Source organism: Tamandua tetradactyla, chromosome 3 (genome assembly GCF_023851605.1).
Source record: "Tamandua tetradactyla isolate mTamTet1 chromosome 3, mTamTet1.pri, whole genome shotgun sequence".
Taxonomy (NCBI): Eukaryota; Metazoa; Chordata; class Mammalia; order Pilosa; family Myrmecophagidae; genus Tamandua; species Tamandua tetradactyla.
In genome coordinates this window covers 194191552-194210480 of record NC_135329.1, presented here as the reverse complement: position 1 = coordinate 194210480, position 18929 = coordinate 194191552, and the positions used below count along the sequence as shown (strand labels likewise).

Here is an 18929-nt window from a genome sequence, read left to right as displayed (position 1 = left end):
ATTCCAGAGATCATCAGACCCCGCCCCACTCGACCCAGCCACGCCCACCAAACCTTCCACCCACGCTGGGCTACCCGATCTCTCCACCCGTCCCAAACCGCGACCTCCTGACCCCTCCCTACTCGACACAGCCTCGCCACTAGACCCTCCGCAGTCAACTCCCATCCCCTCCCAACCTCCCTTAGGTTCCATGCCACTCACAAACTCCCCAACACCCCCTTCCTAACCCCATGCCCGCACACAGCGCAGAAGAAATCTCCTTTCTTACCCCCAGCCCAGGAGCTTCAAGCCCCTTAAGCCGAGGGACGCCAGCTCTGGCCTCCAGCCCCGCCCCCTCTAGCTGCCGACGTACTTTGCCTGATTTATAATCCTTTTCCACCCTCACTGCCGGTTTCTTTAGACGCTCACTCTTGGCAATTTTACTCACTAGCACTAGATAGAGTCTCGGAAGACACGGCGTTCAGAGGTATGGGCGAGACAGTGACCTACCCATAGGCACTTCCTAGGGCACTTCCGAATCTCTCTTGGTCATCAGGCCCCACTAAGGACCCGGAGTCTACGGTTGCCTAGAAACGCCGCTAGACGTTCTCCTCTCAAGTCTCTAGTCCCCGCCCCCCCCCTTTAGCTTTCTGCCTCCCGACCTCCCCAAGAACATTTCCGGTTCCGGCTGCGGACTGGAGGAGATATGGCGGTGTCTGAGTCGGCAGCTGCGGGGGAGGAGGACTGGTAACTTTGGGGAAATGGGCATTGGCTGACTGCCTGGTTTAGCGGTGGCCGCGGAGGGTTCTTACGGCGGGCTGCTGAAGTAGAACGAGGGCTGAGAGATAGCACAGAAGCTGACATCTCACCCTAAGAGAGCGTCTGGACTGGGGAGCGGGTGGGTGGAGGGCATGGGTCATGGTAAGAGGAAACTGGGTCTGGGCCGGGTCTCATCTGATTCGATTTCTTCTTCCTTCCGGCTCCATTCTGTCCATCCTTTTGAACTGCATTTGCTCAGGGGTCCATGGGATGCCTGCTCATCAGACTCCCCAGCACCTCCCTTGTACCTCTGGGAGCCAGTGCCCTACGGCTCGTGTATCACTTCCCTTTGGATCAGCTTATATCCGCCGAGGCCTTTCTTAACCTCTCCTTCCCCTACAGCACTAATGAGGAGTATGTCTGAATAAAGCTTTACACCTTACACAATCTTTCCTAGTCCTTATCGCAAGCATTCCTAACAAGAGACTAGAACCTGGAAGGACTCTTGAATTTGGAAGGAGGATCAGTGTGGGTTTATTACACATTTTATTAGCTTTGTAATGCTGATCACCTAGCTTCTGTGAGTCAGTATCTTCAGCTATAAAAAGAAGTGGGTGTGGCCTCTACTGCATAGAATCCTTGAGAGAATTAGTATGGGTTTGTAACATACATATGCTTCCTTTTCACTAATAACTCTGAGGTAAAGCAGCTGAGGAGATTAGATAAGAGATGAAGTGATTTGCAAAATGTACATATTTACAGCTAGGGATGCAGGTTTTTCTGACTACAAATCTTACAATACTAGGGCATTTCACAGTCCTGCTCCATACAGGCCATCCACGGCTCAAGTCAAAGCTAGGGTGGGTGAAGTATTGAAGGGTGCACAGAATGAGACTACATAGCTCAGCATTTCATTGGTTCAGGGAACCCAGTCACTGCTGGCCTTTGTTGACACTATCTGGGTTAGTGGTTTTCAAATTGTTCATTGGAACATTAAGACTCTGAGGAGACACCTGAAGCCATGTAGAGGGCAGCAGTAGCTATAGAAGCTAACCTGTGGTGCTCTGAGCTTCCCATTCCCATGTCAACCAAAAAACTCCACTGTTAACCTATTTTATATTTTGGGATTTCCACCTAAGACTGGGAAAGAAAGTCTTGAGGACCACTAAAATATAGGCCGTATTACAGCAGTCCTGCTGTTGGTAAGGAGGAAACAGTATAACTTAAGAAAAAGCAAACAAATGCATGCATCTTTCCATGTATTACCTGGGTAGAGCTCTGGACTTCAACCACTCATCTTCAGTGTTGCTGTATAACTCTGCAGTTTCTGAGATTAAATATATATCGTCTTATTTCTAGCCAGTGTCATAAATATATCTAGAGTTCTCTGCTGACTACATCCTTCCACCTTAAAAAGAAGGGAAATGGAAAAAAAGAGGACATAGACTCTGTGGCCCAGATTCTATTAGACACTTTGCATACACAAATCACCTTCAATCCTAACAGTAACCCTAAGGATTGGGTGTTATTATCCATATGAGGTAAACAGAGCAACTCGGTGTACAGAGATAAATAACTACCTAGATCATGTAGCTGAGTGATCTGTAGCTATGACTGACCCCAAGTCTTATTAATAACTTTTCCACTACAACATAGCCTTTATACTACCTAAACCTACGGTCCTGTTCAGATTGGTATCTCCTTTGAGAAGGCGCTTGGGCACTGTCTGAGATCTGTGTTCAATAGTGGCGTGCGAAAAACCAGGAGTAGCATTGATTACTTTGATGCTGTGAATGGACATCATGTTTCTGGGTCAGAGAGGTGGCTGCTAAGGAACAACCAGCACTGGAAAGAAACTTAAATGGGCAGTCAAAAAACCTTGCATTGGTCCCAGTTAGTCTTCTATTAAGGCTTGAGATTGAGGTATTAAACCTCTGTGCCTCAACTGTTGGCAGAAATGATCTCACAGATTCTGATTTCCATGCTTCCTACCTTGCATCTTGACAACTTAATGCAGCTTATTTCCTTTATTTTTATCCTTAAAAAATAGCAAGGGAATACATATAACGGATTGTCATTTTTTCCTATAAAGCCAGCCTTCATTGGTCTTAGAAGTGATCTCACAGCTTCTGATTTCCATGCTTCCTACCTTGCACCTTGACAACTTAAGGCAGCTTATTTCCTTTATTTTTATCTTTAAAAAATAGCAAGGGAGTGCATATAATGGATTGCCACTTTTTTCTATAAAGCCAGCCTTTATTGGCCTTAGCAGGCTTCAGCAGGGAGAGCTGTAGTGTTAAGCCAGTCTCCCCCTGTCTCTCTAGGGTCCTTCTCTCTGAAGTTGAAGTGTTAGAGTCTATCTATCTGGATGAACTACAGGTGGTTAAAGGAAATGGCAGGTACGTATTCAACCAGGGGTGGGCAGGAGCCCTCTTAGTAATGAGGTGAGAATTCCATATAGAGAGTCTGGCCTTAAGACACAGTGAGCCTTGATTCAGAGATGTTTCTCATGTAGACAAAAGTTGTTCCTTTAATTTTCCCAAAGGTGAGCCAGTGCTTGCTTCTTCTGCCCCTTTACTGAATCACTCCCATCCTTCCTAGCCCTTGAGCCCCTGCCTGGTCACATCCCAGGTCTCCACTTCATCTACCTACAGATCTTCACCATGGGAGATCTGTATAACCCTGCACCCTGCCACTGCAGAGGACCAAGACTCCCAGTATGTTTGCTTCACTCTAGTGCTTCAGGTCCCAACACAGGTAAGACCCCTCCTTTGTGACAGCAAAGGGAAGAAGGGGAGAGACCATAAGTGGAGCATTTCAGCAATAACTTGTTATCTTCATCCACTAGTATCCCAATGAGGTGCCACAGATTTCTATCCGTAACCCCCGAGGACTCTCAGATGAACAGATCCATACGTGAGTTGGACTGGTTAGATGAGGGAAGACGGATATGGTGAGGGAAGGGGAAAGGACTAACATTCGGTTTGCCTTCTTTCCTTCAGGATCTCACAGGCACTGAGCAATGTGGCCAAGGCCGGGCTGGGCACTGCAATGCTCTATGAACTCATTGAGGTAAGAAATGTGCTGGCCTGGGAAATGGCCTTCCCTCCAAGCAGTTTCTCTCAAGGGAAACCAAGGGCTTAGAATCTTAAATATATGGAACTATTTGCACTGTTTAGATAAAGCCTAAATTAAACCTGGAAGATAATGGAGATTTCTTTCGGGAAATCTCCCAGAAAGATAGTTCTCCAAGTTGTCTATTCCAGCATCTTGACAGAAAATTACTTTCTGTTTTTGATTTGCATTTTTTCTTGCTTCAGTTTCAGTGCATTTCTTGTTTTCTTTACATTGGCAACTAAACGGCAAGAAATGTGGTCCTTACCTGGGGGAGTCTTAGTTAGCCATAAATGACATTTGAAGGCTAGTCTGCCATTGGAACTGAGTACAAAAAGTTACGGATCCTTTACCCAGAGGGTTTATACTCTGAGTTAAGGAAACAGCTCACAGTAAGCAAGACCAAGAATTATGGATTAATAAGCACAGATAACTTGTGGTTGATAGTAAAAACAAACAACTAAATATAATCTTCTTTTCCTTTACTTTGGGTTTTTAAGAAAAGTCATTCAGAATTGAATGATGACAGGTTATCTGGAGTTGGAGAGTATGTACCTTTTAGACCACTATAGCACTCCTGAGTGAAGCCTCCACAATACAACTTTGAACTGTGGAATTCCCGAGTAATTGAACTATTCAGATAACACTGCAAACTTATATTTCATAGCAAAATCTGATGCCTTTTGAATTCTCTGTCCATTTGGGTTGTTTATGCCTTGACTTTCTTTCTGAAAGCTGACCGCAGAACAAACATTACCTTATGGGGGCGCGATACCCAAGGGAGGTTAATCAAGAAAGGCCTCCCAGAAGATGTGAGTTTTAATTGAACTTTTTTTTTTCTCTCTCCAAAGTACATTTATTTTCTTCTCCAAAATATATTTAAAGTGACTTAATGAGAGAAAAAAATTATATTGGGCTTTGAATCCAGGAACATCAAATGGGGGGGTGGGGGAGGTGAGGTTGGAAATGTGGAAAATAATTGATCCCAAGCAGAGGGAGCACACCAAGACAGAAATGCATAAACATGGGTAAACATTCTAGCATGGTGGGAGTCAAGAGACCAGCCAGTCCCTCCCATGAATGGAAAACAGTCCTTGCCCCTGCCTCCCTGTTTGAGCAATGTCTTCTCTTTTTTCAGAAAGGGAAGGAAATTCTCACAGATAACAACATTCCCCATGGCCAGTGTGTCATCTGCCTGTATGGTTTTCAGGTGGGTTTCTCTTGGGACCATGGGATTTGTTTGGGACATGCAGTGGAAGGTTAGTGATAGAGCTCAGGCGCAGTGCCCTATATCTGTCCTTCCTTTAGGAGAAGGAGGCCTTTACCAAAACGCCCTGTTACCACTACTTTCACTGCCACTGCCTTGCTCGGTACATCCAGCACATGGAACAAGAGCTGAAGGCTCAAGGACAGGAGCAGGAACAGGAACGACAGCCTGCTGCAACCAAACAGGTAGACCAAACCAGCCCCTGCTCTCTCACTTCACACACTTGTTTGCTGATGTTCACCTTTTCCATCTCTGCATTCCAGTAGTTCTTGATCTTTCTAGATTAATGAAGATTAATGAAAACTCACTTGTATTCAGAAAAAAGTACATCCTTATATACATATCATATTACATAAAGTTTCAGGGGGTTTTAAGACTTCTAGTTAGACGATCCTTGCTATGTCCTGCTTCTTTGATGAAAAGGTATGCATATGCCCTTCAGTCTCAACCTTTTGCAGATGATACTGGCTGGCTGTGTTGGGCAGCTGGCGGGTACCTTGGGCTGCAAGGCAGAAGTGTGATTTTTTTTCTTTTTTCAGAAAGTAGTCGGTGTGCAGTGTCCAGTATGCAGAGAGCCTCTTGTCTATGATCTTGCAACTCTAAAAGCAGCCCCTGAACCCCACCAACCAATGGTAAGGGGTCCCCTAATCTGAACTAGGAATAATGACATTTTCTAAGGAAGGAGGAATGGCATCTTGCCTGCCTTAACTGGGATCTGCAGAATTGGAGTTGACCTGCCTAGGACCTCTCTGCAGAGCCGCAGTCCTACTGTGAGCCTACAGCTTAGGACTAGGAACCCGAACCCAAGGGTCAAGACCTAGAACCTCATGCAAATCTCCTAAGGCAGTCCTGAAAGAGTAGAGGTTCAAGTCTCTTTCCTTCTCCCATCTGTTTTTTGACCTTCCTGCCATTCTTCTTTCTTCCCTCCAGGAGCTGTACCAGCCCAGTGCAGAGAGCTTGCGCCAGCAAGAAGAGCGCAAGCGGCTGTACCAGAGGCAGCAGGAACGGGGGGGCATCATCGATCTTGAGGCTGAGCGTAACCGGTACTTCATCAGTCTCCAGCAGGTAAAGGAAAGGTTTCCCACTCCTCCCACCCACCACCACCCTTTCTACAGCCCCCTCTCTTCTAAGGCCCTAGGGAGGTTATAGGCTGATGGTCATCTGATCAGACAGTGGGAGATGGCCCTGCAAATCCTTTCTTTGAGGGACCTGTCTCTGCCTTGCTGCATCTCCTCACTTTGTTCCAGCCTTCTGCCCCTTTGGAACCTGAGTCAGCTATATACGTCTCCAGAGGATCCCACCCACCCAGTACCCTTGCTGCAGAACTATCCACCTCATCAACTGCCCAATGCACCCTGTCAATTCCTCTGCCTGTGGCCACCCAGCACACATATGAGAAGATTCCAGGGGCTGGGCTGAATCAGCAGAGATTGGGTGAGTCCCAGAAAGCTATGCCAGATCCCCCCCAGGCTAGTCGAGGCCCCTGGCGACAGCTGGAACGGAGGCGCCTGAAGGGAGAAGAGTGCTGTGCCTCCAAAGGTACCAGTGACATCCAGGAACTGCCACCTCCTGAGGAGCCCCTCAAGGAGAACTTGGATCTAAAGCCAGAACCCCCGGGTGAAGGAGTTGAAGGTCCTCCCCAAGAGAAGGGCCCTGGCAACTGGCAGGGCCCCTTACCTCGTAGGACTCGGGACTGTGCTCGCTGGGAGCGCTCCAAAGGTCGGACACCGGGTTCTTCCTACCCTCGTCTGCCTCGGGGGCGGGGAGCATATCGACCTGGTGCTTGGAGAGAGCCCTTAGGCCTGGATCCCGAGGATGGTTCCTAGCAGTACTGTGGGGGGACAGGGAATTGGGGGCGGGAGGAGGGACAATAAAGAGATTTGACCCTGTTTAGCTTTCTTTGCTCAGCAACAAAGAGGTATGGCTATCTTTTTAAATTCCTAGCAAGACTGGTGTGGGGTAGTTGCCCCAAACTTTGCTCTGACGTCTGTTCTACCAAAGGATCATGGTCTGGCTAAAGAGGATTGTAACCCCTAAGCTAGTCTGTTGGTTTAAGGGAATGCTAGTGAAATGTCAGCATTTAAGCAGAATACTCAAGCTACCCTGTACATAACCCCAGTATGTATATATTTGCATGTTTAAATGTTTCGTTTGAATGTGTTTAGGTGGAAGAGTGTACTTCCTTGCTTACTATAGTAGCTCTTCTCTACCTTCAGATGTGTACCACTTGTTTATGTTGTATCCTGACACCCTTAGGCATCTGCAATTGCAGCCGTTTTTTACTCAAGTACAGTGAGAGAGGAAAGGGGCTCAGAGACCAGAGTAGTATAACAGGTGTTTATTGATCTAGAGGAAGAAAGCTCAGCACAGCCTGGTTGGTTACCTCAGAGACTTAACGTTGTGAATTGCCCCTGCAGGGTCGTTTTTATACGACATGAAGTAGCCCTGCACCTGGGCAGGACTGATCTGCATTGTAGTTCGAAGAACATGTTCTGCAAATGACTCAGCCAAGGAGGGTGCTTGCCCAGGATAGAACCTCTGGAACATCTGGGTCAGCTGCCAGTGTGAGCAGTAGCCCACATACTCCTTCAGGTCTACTCGCCCAGGGCGTATCAGGGCAGGGTCCAGCCTAACGGGGGAAAGCAGAGTCACATGCATCAGTACTGCTGGCACCCAAAAAAGATGGCAGTCCCCTGGGAACCCCCCCTAATCCTCATAGAGCACTGAGAGAATGGAATCTTGCCTTTCACAGGCTTCCTTACCTGTCAACATGGTTGGTGGTCATGAATACAATGCGTGCCTCAGTGGAAGCCACACCATCCAAGGCATTGAGCAGTCCACTAAAGGTCAGACGACCTAGACCTTGGTATTTTACTGGGTCTGGAAGGCAGGGATAAACCATGGGTGGTCTTAGTCTTACTGAAAATTAGTATCTTCCCACCACCTACCACTTTCCCGTTTATCATTGCTTCTTACAGACTTCTGTTGCTAATTCAGGCATCCTGTCAGCCCTCTAGATTTGTTTTCTTACACTGTTCCTCATTTGCCCTCACTTAGAAACATTCCCCTTCTCCCAGCATCCCTCACTTACTCTCCACAGCTAAGTCTCGACTAAGAAAAGCCGCATCCACGTCCTCCAGAAGCACTAGGCTCTGCTGTGGGGCCACGCTTAACAGGTGGTTGAGCCGGTCATCAGAGAGACTGGAGTCTGTGAGACTCAGCAGGCAGATGCTGTGCTCCAACTCCCCAGCCAGGGCAGTGCTGTGGGGGTGGAGGTGAGGGGTGGGACAACAGGGTGGTAGGCAACCTGAGAATTTTTCCTTGGGCCCTGCTGCTCTCTCCTAACTGTCCTGGGAAGTGTTTCTCAGAGGTCTTCCCCACCATCCCACCCTGATGCTCACAGATCTAATGTTTATCCTGAATCCTGGTCCCCTGATTTATTTCCCTTCCCATCCTTAACCCAGTTTTTCTCCAAAGACTTGACTCTACTCACATAAAACTGCTCTTTCCACATCCAGGGGGCCCATAAAGCAGGTAGCCACGTCTGTAGGGAATGCCTAGGAATACACTCAGGATGATAATCAAGACCTAAAATCAATCATGCACATTGCCCCAGATACCCATTTTCATTCTCAGTCCTGCCCCCCAGAGGCCTGATGACCTTGGTATTGGAAGAAATCATCCCTGCAGTCATCTTCAAAAGTCAGACTAGAGCTTTATACTTATTCCATCAGGCCACAAAGTCCAGCCTGTTCGCTCCCGCACAACATGCCCAAAAGTGCCAAGACCTCAGCTGCTTCTCACCTCTGTCAATATACCATTTGGGGTTATCAATGAATTCCCGGATATCTTTGACAATTCGGTCAGCCAGACCCTGTCCGAGAACCACAGAGTTTAGCGGCCGCCGGCGACGTGGATAGCCGAAGGGGCGCCATTCAGAGCCCATGGCTGTGTACATCACTGTCTTCCCTTCCTCTTGCTGCAAAGCTAGCTCTCGAGCTAGAAGGGGATAGATGAGCCAAGGTCAATAATTCTTTGCTATGACTGGTTTTTCAACTAGGCATAAAGTTGGGCCTACACAGTTTCCCTCTGGCTCCTCTCCAAGGCTGTGCTTCCTCTCATGTCAAATTTCCTGACCCCTGTAACATCCCCTTCTCCACAATAAAACCTGCCTGTGCCATCTCATACCTTCCTCCAGGATACTGAAGAAAACCTTGCGGTCAGTGCCCAGGGCTGTGAAAGTGACAGATTCCCAAGGAGTCCCGGTCTGCAGGTCTATCATCTGCATTTCTCGACTTCGTACCACCCGGATCCATTTTCCCTGATACCTAAATAAGAAGGGCCAAAATGGGGTGCATGAATGGGTCAAACCCATTCTCATTTTCTACTCACAGAGCCCTCCCTGGCTCCCAATCTTACCAGATAAAGTGGTTTCCAGGACTAGGGACAAACTCAAACTTGGTGGAGATGCGGCCACTCTCATGCTGAAGGTACGAAGTCTCCACACTGAGGTGCTGAGTACGGGTACTGTGGCGGGTGAGCCAGCTAAGCAACCAAGCATAGCTCCTGTCTCGAGCAGGGACTTCCAATGTGATCATGTAATGGCGTCGGAATGCCACCAGGCCCAGCTGGGCACCCTTCCGGGCCAGGGCCAGAGCTGTGCCCACACCCACCAGCCCAAATCCAGCCCCAAAATAGGGGTTGTCTTTCAGGGCCAGAATAAAGTCTGAGAAGGACATCCTGAAAAGGAAACACCAGTCTTACAGGTCCTGAGGCCTTATCAAAACCTGGAGGTGGGTGGCAATGGAAATGAGACAAAGTACAAGATTAGTTTAGAACCTAGACTCCATATACCTACCCATTCCCTCCTACAGAGGCTGGGAACAGGAAGGACAGGTCAGCACTACTGTGTTTCAATATCATCCCTTTTTGGGGTAGGGGCAAGGGCTAGAGAACTAAGACTCCGGGCCCCTTATATCATTAGCCTGCTCATACCTGTTTCCTGCCACAGGATAGTGTTTGGAGAGTCCTTAAACTCGAGGAAGCAATGTAAATGGCTTGACATCAGGATTATAGGTGGATAGACTTTTCATGGTACCTGGGACCAGCTGAGATAGAAAGCTGAGATAGACTCCTACTGGCTGGAGTCAGTGAGGGGTAAAGGAGTTACTCTCTTCCCTTGTTATCCTATGCCTTGTTACAGTGAGTAATGCCTTTCAAATATCCTCCCCTTTTCATACTCAATTCTTAATGACCTGCTCTGTTTAGATGTATTATTTCCCACTTGGAAATGGCCTCTTGAAGGGTCTCCACCTCCTGTTTAACCAAATTGCTACACACGGGATCAGACCTTTCTTCACCAATCCTATCACTTCCCTGCTCTAACACGTCCAACAGACCACTGAATTATGTACAAACTCCTCAGCCTGGAACTTAAGATTCCCCACAACACGACACCCACCTACCTTTCCTAACTTAGCATGAATGCACCCAGTTCAACAAATATGCAAACAACCTCCCACCTCCTTGCCCACGCAATTCTCTCGGTTCGAATGCCCGTTCTCCTTTATTCCCTCCATTTGGCCAATTGAAATCCTGCCCATCTGCTAACTCTTCCATGGAACCTTTCCAGAATCCTACAATAAAACGTGACCGGGTCGAATTCTAGACTGTAAAATCCCAAAGCGCAGGGGCCAAAGCGTTTCTAATAACCCTCATCCTCTCCACTTTGCCCTACACGCAGGGCGGTGAAATGACAGCCGTGACCTCAGCTAGAGTTCAGAGCCGGGATCCAAAATTATACATAGAAGGCCGGAGACAAAACCTCCCCACCCCAGGTTCAGGCCGGACGCCCAGTAACCAGCTCCCGAACCTCGTCCACAAACCAACTCACGCCTCCAGCAACGTGGTTTAGAATAACCCATCACCCCACCCCCTTACCGCCATGACTCTCTGGCCCTTCCTCTCGCTGCCCCTCCGCTCTTTGGGGGCTCCACAAGGAACCAACCCCGAGCTCTCGCATCTACTTCCCGCCACACCCATCGAGAAGGCCCTGCCGCTCTGCCCCACAATTCTCGATGGTAGTCCTTGGGTTTTTTTGCACGGCCTCCGGTGGGAGGAGGGAGGAACTATAGAGAAAACCATAGACTACCCCGCCAGCCGCCCACAAGAAGAGAGAGCGGCCTCAATCCGCCAAATTTCTTAGAGGCGGCTGGGCCGAAGGCGGTCGCACAAAGGGCGCCCCGGGAGACCGCTCCAGCCGCGGGTTGACCATAGAGATGCGACTCCCGCCGGCCCTGGGCCGGGAGGTGAGTGACTGCCGGGCGGCCGCTGGGAGGGGGTGCGGGTGGACCCTGCTAGCGGCAAAAGTTTCTCGAGCTCGAGGTGAGAGTGGGCCTGGGCGGTGGGGGTCTCCGGGAGTAGGTGTTGAATGAGCATGCCGACGAGCGGGGTTCTGCCACATGACACCCAGCCTCCCCAGCGCCTCAGCCGCGTCATTGCTCTGGTTCTCGCCCGGATGCCCGCTGCCCCCAAAGGACCGTAATCATGACGATGCGCCTCCCCAAGCCTTGCAGATTACCAAAGACCTTTCCCATTCGCCGGCTCTTGTGATTCCCGCTACCGTCGAACTATGTAGGCGCTGGCATCGCCTCCATTTTACAGATGGAAAAACTGAGGCTCGGAAAAGCGAGGTAGGTGACTGTAACTGTCCAAGGTCATACGATGAGTCAGAGTCCGAGGCAGATGAGAACACGGGTACCTTGGTCACCAGTTCTTCCTTTTGCCTTAATTTAACCTTTCCGTAATGCCCATAACCCCCAAATAAGCTTGTCTCTTCTCTCGTATCCACCTCACCCCGCTTTCTAGTAAATAAAGGTTCTTAGTGTAAACTGCACCGGCTCCTCGCTGAGGCCATGTAAGGCGGAGCTGGAGGCTTCTCTAGAGCAGAGATTATGTTCAGTAAGTGGAGGCTGCGGTTTCCAGAGAATCCTTCTGACCATAAAAGTGCACTTCTCCTCCACCTTCTGAAAATCGAAATTTTGAGTGGCAAGATTCTGGACAACAAGGAATATCATATCGTAGGATCTTGGTTTCTTTTTTATGCATATTGCTTTCCACCAGCAGCCTAATTTCTCTCTAGCCTTTGGCCTTTATAGACCTTCCATGACTTGATTTCATGGAATGATTTTATTCTTATTAGTTGCTAATTACTCAGCTTAAACTCATTTTACCCATGTATAACAGGATATGCAATTTAACAGTCATTCATTGCTCGGATGTGTTCCAGTTCAATTTGAGATCATAGTGTAGTCAATGAGCTTGACATTTCTCCATATATATTACTTTCTATGTGAGGAACCATCTGGTTACCAGGATACCTAGCTCTGTTCCAACGCATCTCAGTGTATACAGTTCTTCACTAGAATCCCTTTATTTGTCTGAATTGCATAGATTGTTGAAGGTTTGTGTTCAGTGAAGTGATAAGGTTAATAAGCTCCACTCAGAATCTAGAAGGGAGAATAGTAGGTAAACAACAGCTCTGTGTGTCATGGTCTCTCATATGGCTACTGTGCACAAAGTGCCACTAGGACCATGGAAGAGAGAAATTTAGGTTAAAAGTGTCGGGAAACTTCCATAGTGAAAATGATGTTTGTGTAAATTCTTAAAGGATAATTTGGTGTTGGTTAGGCAGATGAGAGAAATGGAGAAGGGGAAATTTTACATCAGGCCTAGAGGAAAGTACGGACAAGGGTGTTGCAAAAGAAAATGTGGTGTTACTACACAATGGCAGATCTTCTTATATGGCTGGTTGAGAAATCGGGTGAAGGAAGAGGTAGAAGATGAGTCTGGAAAGGTCAGCAGGGGCCAGATCATGAAGAGCCTTATAGCCATGCTAAGATCATAAAATGTTAGAGGAAAAGGTGCCTCTGAGATCCTTTGACCCTGCCCAGATGAGAATATTGAGAACCAAATTGCTTAATAATTTGTCCAGGGTCACTTAGCTAATATTACCAAAGCATGAAACAAAACCTGCAGTCTTTAATATATTGGCCAGAATTTGTTGGTTCTCTCCTAATATTGGCTCTGTTTATAAACATTTTTATGCTTTTTTTAAAAAACATTATTATTAAAAAAAAAATCTCTCTTTAGGTTATTAAGGTACAGCATACTACATGTAGGAAAATACCTAAATGGACAGAGATGGGGCTGGGCACCCACAGCAGGGAAGAAAATGAGAGCTCTAACTATATTTTGTTTTGATTTTCTTCTAACTAGCTTATCAGCACTTAAGAGGCTGCAGCACCCAAATTGGTGGTGATGACAGACCCCGTGTTGGACTCACAGCCACCCAAAATCACTAAGGAGATGGAAGGTCTGTGCCCTGAGCTGTTGCTGATCCCCCCACCTCTCCCTAACCATGGAGTCCTGGAGGGGCCCATGCAGAACCCCTGCCCTTCTGAGAACCTCACACCTCTACCTGCTAACCCAGGCTGCCTGCTGGTAGAGGCCACAACAACTGAAGAGGGCACAGGAAACATGGAGATCATCGTGGAAGCAGTAGCTGGAAACCTGTCCCCAGGTACTCCTGGAGACACCCCAGGTACAAACAATTGCTAGCGAGCCAGTGGGACAAGCAGCCCTGAGGTTCTCTCTGTGCTATTTTCTGTATAAATATGATGCAAACACGTAGTAGTATCCTATTTTTATACTTCAAGATGTTGTAATTTGGTTTGCAGTTGTTGAATGTTGATTGAATGCTGGTGAAGTACACAACCTTGAACCAAGCTCTGGCAATCTTTTTCCTTCAAGAGCTCGGGATAGGGCTTCATATCTGCTACCTCTGCCCAGTTCAGGCTTGTCCTTACTCTTATAGTCCTTGGGGATTCTTTTCCCTAAATTGACTCTCCCACCCAGGAACTGCAGCCAGGGATTAGGCAAAAGACCCAGCCTCTCTCTACCACTTGGAGCTTGACAGGGCTTCCTAGAGGTAATCTGGTATTTACCCACCCTAGTTTCTTGTACATAACATAGTTCAGTCATCCAAGACATATTTTAAGAGTGGAAGTTGAGCATTTATATTTATTTTAGGGGAAAGAGTCTCTTTATTCTTCCCATGTCTCCAACTGCTTATTTTTTTAGAAACTTCCTGGTTTTTTAACTGCCATCCTCCAACTACAGTTGTCACCACTTCCCTTGGTAGTGTAGTGTAGTGACAAAAATATTGGGAAAGATTAGCTAATTTGGTCATATAATATTTCTAAACTTCCCTGTGGTAAAAGAAACCACAAGAGAAAAATACTGAGAAAAATAATTACACTATACAAGAAATAATTAATCTTTAAGATTCAAATAGCTCCACAATAAGAAAAAGAAAGCAGTAAAAATATGGAAAAAAGAAATGTGCATGCAGTTCACAAAAAAAGAAGAAATAAAAATGATCAGTAACCAAATAAAAGGATGCATAATCTCACCGACACACAAACTGTAATACCTAATGTTGGTGAGGATATAGGAAATAGACAGTATCTTACAGTGCTTGTGGAGAGTATGAATTAGTGTAATTCTTTGAAGATAAGTTTAGCTATTTATCCAGTTATAAAATATGCATATTCTGACACAGTAATTCCACTTCTAGGAATCTGTCCAATAGAAGAACATATATGCACAAGGATACAGGAATAAGGATGTGTAGGGCAGCTTTATTTGTAATGATTGGAGACAGTCCAAATGTCTCTCAATAACGGCAGAATTTTATTATGATTTATTCATGCTCTGAAATACCATGAACTGGGCAAAAACATAGGAGGTAGATTTAAATATACTTGTATATAAAAATGTCTTTGACATATAGCAAGTGAATTAAAAACAAAGGCAATAGTGTTCAACCTCGCCACCACCCCCTCAACCTTTTAAAATATTTTTAAAACTAATACTCTATATAGAGGTATGCATGGAGTATGTGTTTGCGTAGGAAAAGGCCTGGAAGAATACAGAACAAACTGGGGGTTGGGAGGAGGGTGTACTCTTTATATACTTTGATATCATTTGAATGTGTTGCAGTGATAGGTGTTTCTTTTTAACACAAAAATAACAAGAACAAGGACCGGCAATATAAATGTAGAGCTCAGGTTTTGTTGTCAAACAAACCTGGGCTTGAGTCTTTGTTCCACCACCAGTAAGGATGGTGGCCTTAGCCTTTCAGAATCCCAGGTCCCTCTTCTCATTGGGCTTTTGGGAGAAACAAATGAAAGTGTTTTCTGAGCTTTTCTCAAGGTCCTGCCCATTGCTCAAGAAATGGCAGTGATTGTTACGGAGATGATTCAGCTCTCCTCAAAAGGGATTGTCTCCATTTTATGGATTCCTGTGCCTTTGAAACACTCGGTATTCATCTCAGTCTCCCCAAACTGTCTTCTCTCTAATTTGACACATTCCAGAATTTCTCTTCTCTAATTTGACATTGTAATATCTGGTGTGCAGTGAACGCTCAGTTAATGTTAGGTCTTTCTGTTCTCGTCAGTGCCATCCTTCTTGGGCTCTTCTGCTCTTTCTGTAAGTCCTCTCTAGTCTTCTTTCTGATTTTGATGTTCTCTCTAAACTACAGAGCCCAGAACCCTACACAGGCCTGGTTGGTGCCCCACTGAGAACAAAGGAGAAGCATGGTCCACTTCTCCAAGATTTGCTGACAGGCACAGTACCTTAATGATAATACTACTCAGTTCTAAGCGCAGTATTACTTGCTGAAGGGTGTATTTTCCAGCATCATGGACAGTTTTTCAGTGATTCCTACTATACATTTACGTCCTCTGCTCATCTCCTCTCACTGTTCTTTTTTACCTTTGTTTTTTTTAATGTAATTATAGTTGTATTATGTTTAGAGAATAAAAGCAATACATGTTCATCATTTTTCTAAAAGTCATTACAGAAAAGGGTAGAAAGAAGACAAAGAAAAAATCATCTGTAATCCCATCATTTGTGGATAATCCTTGTAAGCCATTTGGTGCATCCTTCCAGATTTTCTTCTGTGCTTATAATCACATAGACATGTTTCTATATAAATCTATATGTACTGTTTTGTAGCTAGTTTTAATCTAATTTATTGTGGCTGTTTCTTTTGTTGTTGTTGAAAAACATCATTTATTTTAAGTTTTCTCATCAGTCAGTACACCCATAAAGTGCAATATTCTAATTCTACCGAAAGGAATATAGGGAAGAGCATTTCTCTCTTAATGCTGACCCCAGGCCCCCAGTTCCCTTCCCAGGTTAATCACTCTTTACATATATATATATATATATATATATATATATAAATTTTTTTTTTCCAAAAATACAAGAGTTAGGGGGAGGTTTGGATTTTCTGTTTGATGAGGGTGTGTTTATTGACTGTCTTTCTGTTAGAAACAATGGAATTATCTAAAATTGAGAGTGTTGATGGACTGTTGACTTTGGACATTATACATGAGGCCCAGTAGATGGAGGTGGCTGAAAGATGCACTGACTGAGAAGATTGGTGGATGATGATGTAAACATATGCTTCATGGTGCTGCTACAAAAAGGAACAAAGTTGTGAGGCAAAATAAGCCAGAAACAAAAGAGCAAATATTGTATGACCCCATTTAGAAAATACTAATAAGAACACTGGGGCCTAGATTGTAAACTCTTATAGCAGTCACATTTAGTCCGGAGTGGTAATTGTTATTTCTGAATTTTGAGGGACTGTTTTATATAGGTATAACCTGGTATTTAAAGATAAGAATGGAGCTGATCAGGTTGGGATTAAGGTAATTCAGAATACAGGGGTTAGAAGATAGTGCCTAAATTTTAGAACTTCACGTACTCTTTTAGACCAAAGGAAGAAAGTTTCATTATGTCCAGAACCTAAATTTTCTGTAGCACATAATCTAACTCAACCTATCTGGATGGATCATTTAAACAATCCAAACACAAGGAACCCAAAATAAGAATGAGGGCCTTTAATCCTGTATAGCTTAATGTAATGCCTGAATACATCTCAGAGTATGTTAAGCAGATAATCAAAAAGTATTGGCAAGAAAATAACAACAAAAAAAAAGTATTGACAAAATCCTTTGAGGGATGGGAGAAAAATCATAGAACTATTAAACTTTACTACTGGGGAAACCCCAGATATTAAGTCAAACATTAGGGATACCCAAATCAATAGGCCAAGCCCTTGATCTTGAGACTTGCTTTTGTGAAGCTTATGTATATAGCAGAGAAGCTTAGCCTGCGTATAGGTATGCCTAAGAGTCACATTCCCAGAACCTCTTTTGCTGCTCAGATGTGGCCTCTCTCCCTCTAACCCCAACTCTGCAAGTGAAACCATTGCCATCTCCCCTCCATGGGACATAACATCCAGGGATGAGCCTGGCCCTGGCACCTGTGGGATCAACAATGCCATCCTGACCAAAAGGGGGAAAAGAAGTGTAATAAATAAGGTTTTAGTGGCTGAGAGAGTTCAAATAAAATAGAGAGACTACGCTAAAGGTCATTCTTACACATGCTTCAGTTAGACATTGGTACCTATCATAACTTGCCAAACCCCAACCAAAACCAATTCCTGCCAATCCTAAAGAATATCTAGGGCATTATATAAGATTCTACAAAGTTTCCATGCACTAGGGTAACTTTCAAAACCTACAACCTCCAGTTGGGTCCCTGGACCAGATAAGTCCTGAAATGCAGAGGGGCCTTTCTAGAACATCAAATAGTTCCATCTCCCTATCGCATATGATTAACAGCCCCTTCCTACATGAAAAAGTTAGAATGGGCATAGCCCAAATACCCCTAAGGAGTGGAAGAAAGGTGATGGTAAAATTATACAGAGAAGGTCGGGTTTAACAAATGAGTATCAGTGCAGAATCGTTATGTTGATATTTCCTTTAGGCTCCAGTGCCTTAGAGCAGCTAGAAATAAAACCCTAAAATTGTAGCATTGTAACCCATACCAAACTCTGAAATCTGTTCTACAAAAAAAAAAAAAACAACCTTCTGTTAAAAATGAGGAGGCATTGTCTTAAACAATAAGGGAGGAATGATCAGCATATATATCAATAAATATATTGGTCTAATAAGACATAGCATCTTTGTCATCTAGGCAGATTACTCAGATGGTTAAAAACCTTTTATAGCTTCTCGCTAAGAGCAAACAAATAATCCAAGAAAACATTGTCATTTTAGCAGAGTGAAAACCAAATTCTTGTTTTGCATGAAGATACGTCTGATAAGAAAACTGTTAAAAATCTTAGAAAACTATAAAATCTTAGCCAACCTTAGCCACACTCAATAAAATTCACTTCCAACAAGATACTACAACTTTCTATATTCATCATTTTGTCCTTCACATTACTATTTCACATTCGGCAACTATCAGTTATTTTTACTTCAGGGGAAAAGTGCTCTTTTTCTTTAACAAAAACAAGGCTTCCATACTTTACATACTTAAATTGCCAAAAAAATCTTGAACTCAATTTTCAAGCAAGCATCCTACAAATCACAATTCTTTGTTGTTTTTCTTTGTGTGTGTGTGAAAAATAGCATATGTACAAAAAAGGCAATAGATTTCAAAGCACATCACAGCAATTAGTTGTAGAACAGATTTCAGAATTTGGTATGGGTTACAATTCCACAATTTTAGGTTTTTACTTCTAGCTGCTTTAAAGGTATTGGAGACTAAAATCAATATAATGATTCAGCAATCTTTCTAGTTTGTTAAACCCTACCTTCTCTGTATAACTACCATCGCCTTTGATCTTTATCCCTTCTTTAGGGGTATTTGGACTATGCCCATTCTA

The 18929-nt window shown here is 44.9% G+C and overlaps 4 protein-coding genes across 22 annotated transcripts in view; 2 read left to right on the top strand and 2 right to left on the bottom strand.

Annotated features, from left to right (window-relative positions):
- STK36 (serine/threonine kinase 36) overlaps nt 1-590 on the bottom strand; it is a 47704-nt gene extending 47114 nt beyond the window's left edge. For 6 of the 14 annotated variants that reach the window (XM_077155139.1, XM_077155152.1, XM_077155149.1 and 3 more), the window contains exon 1: nt 228-330. The gene's annotated coding sequence lies outside the window, so the exon portion shown is untranslated. Of the gene's footprint in view, nt 1-227; nt 335-427 lie in introns of those variants that run through there. The other 8 variants (XM_077155143.1, XM_077155145.1, XM_077155144.1 and 5 more) reach the window with 7 other exon arrangements.
- On the top strand, nt 578-7022 carry RNF25 (ring finger protein 25). The gene is made up of 10 exons (XM_077155153.1): nt 578-726; nt 3063-3137; nt 3393-3495; nt 3587-3654; nt 3741-3810; nt 4991-5062; nt 5161-5304; nt 5659-5751; nt 6050-6184; nt 6367-7022. Exons 1-10 carry the CDS (start codon nt 686-688, stop codon nt 6943-6945), a joined length of 1380 nt encoding a protein of 459 aa, XP_077011268.1. The 5' UTR covers nt 578-685; the 3' UTR covers nt 6946-7022.
- Nucleotides 7023-7441: 419 nt separating this feature from the next.
- BCS1L (BCS1 ubiquinol-cytochrome c reductase complex chaperone) lies at nt 7442-11197 on the bottom strand. The gene is made up of 8 exons (XM_077155154.1): nt 11060-11197; nt 9539-9906; nt 9308-9447; nt 8924-9118; nt 8613-8676; nt 8211-8380; nt 7882-7999; nt 7442-7748 (listed from the first exon to the last, which is right to left on the bottom strand). Exons 2-8 carry the CDS (start codon nt 9856-9858, stop codon nt 7499-7501), a joined length of 1257 nt encoding a protein of 418 aa, XP_077011269.1. The 5' UTR covers nt 9859-9906; nt 11060-11197; the 3' UTR covers nt 7442-7498.
- Nucleotides 11059-18929, top strand: part of ZNF142 (zinc finger protein 142) — a 33899-nt gene continuing 26028 nt past the window's right edge. The window contains exons 1-3 of one of the 6 annotated variants that reach the window (XM_077155137.1): nt 11059-11811; nt 13397-13493; nt 13611-13721. In XM_077155137.1, the coding sequence (XP_077011252.1) occupies nt 13439-13493; nt 13611-13721 (166 nt within the window). In that variant the 5' untranslated portion in view covers nt 11059-11811; nt 13397-13438. Of the gene's footprint in view, nt 11812-13396; nt 13722-18929 lie in introns of all 6 variants that reach the window. The other 5 variants (XM_077155135.1, XM_077155134.1, XM_077155133.1 and 2 more) reach the window with 5 other exon arrangements.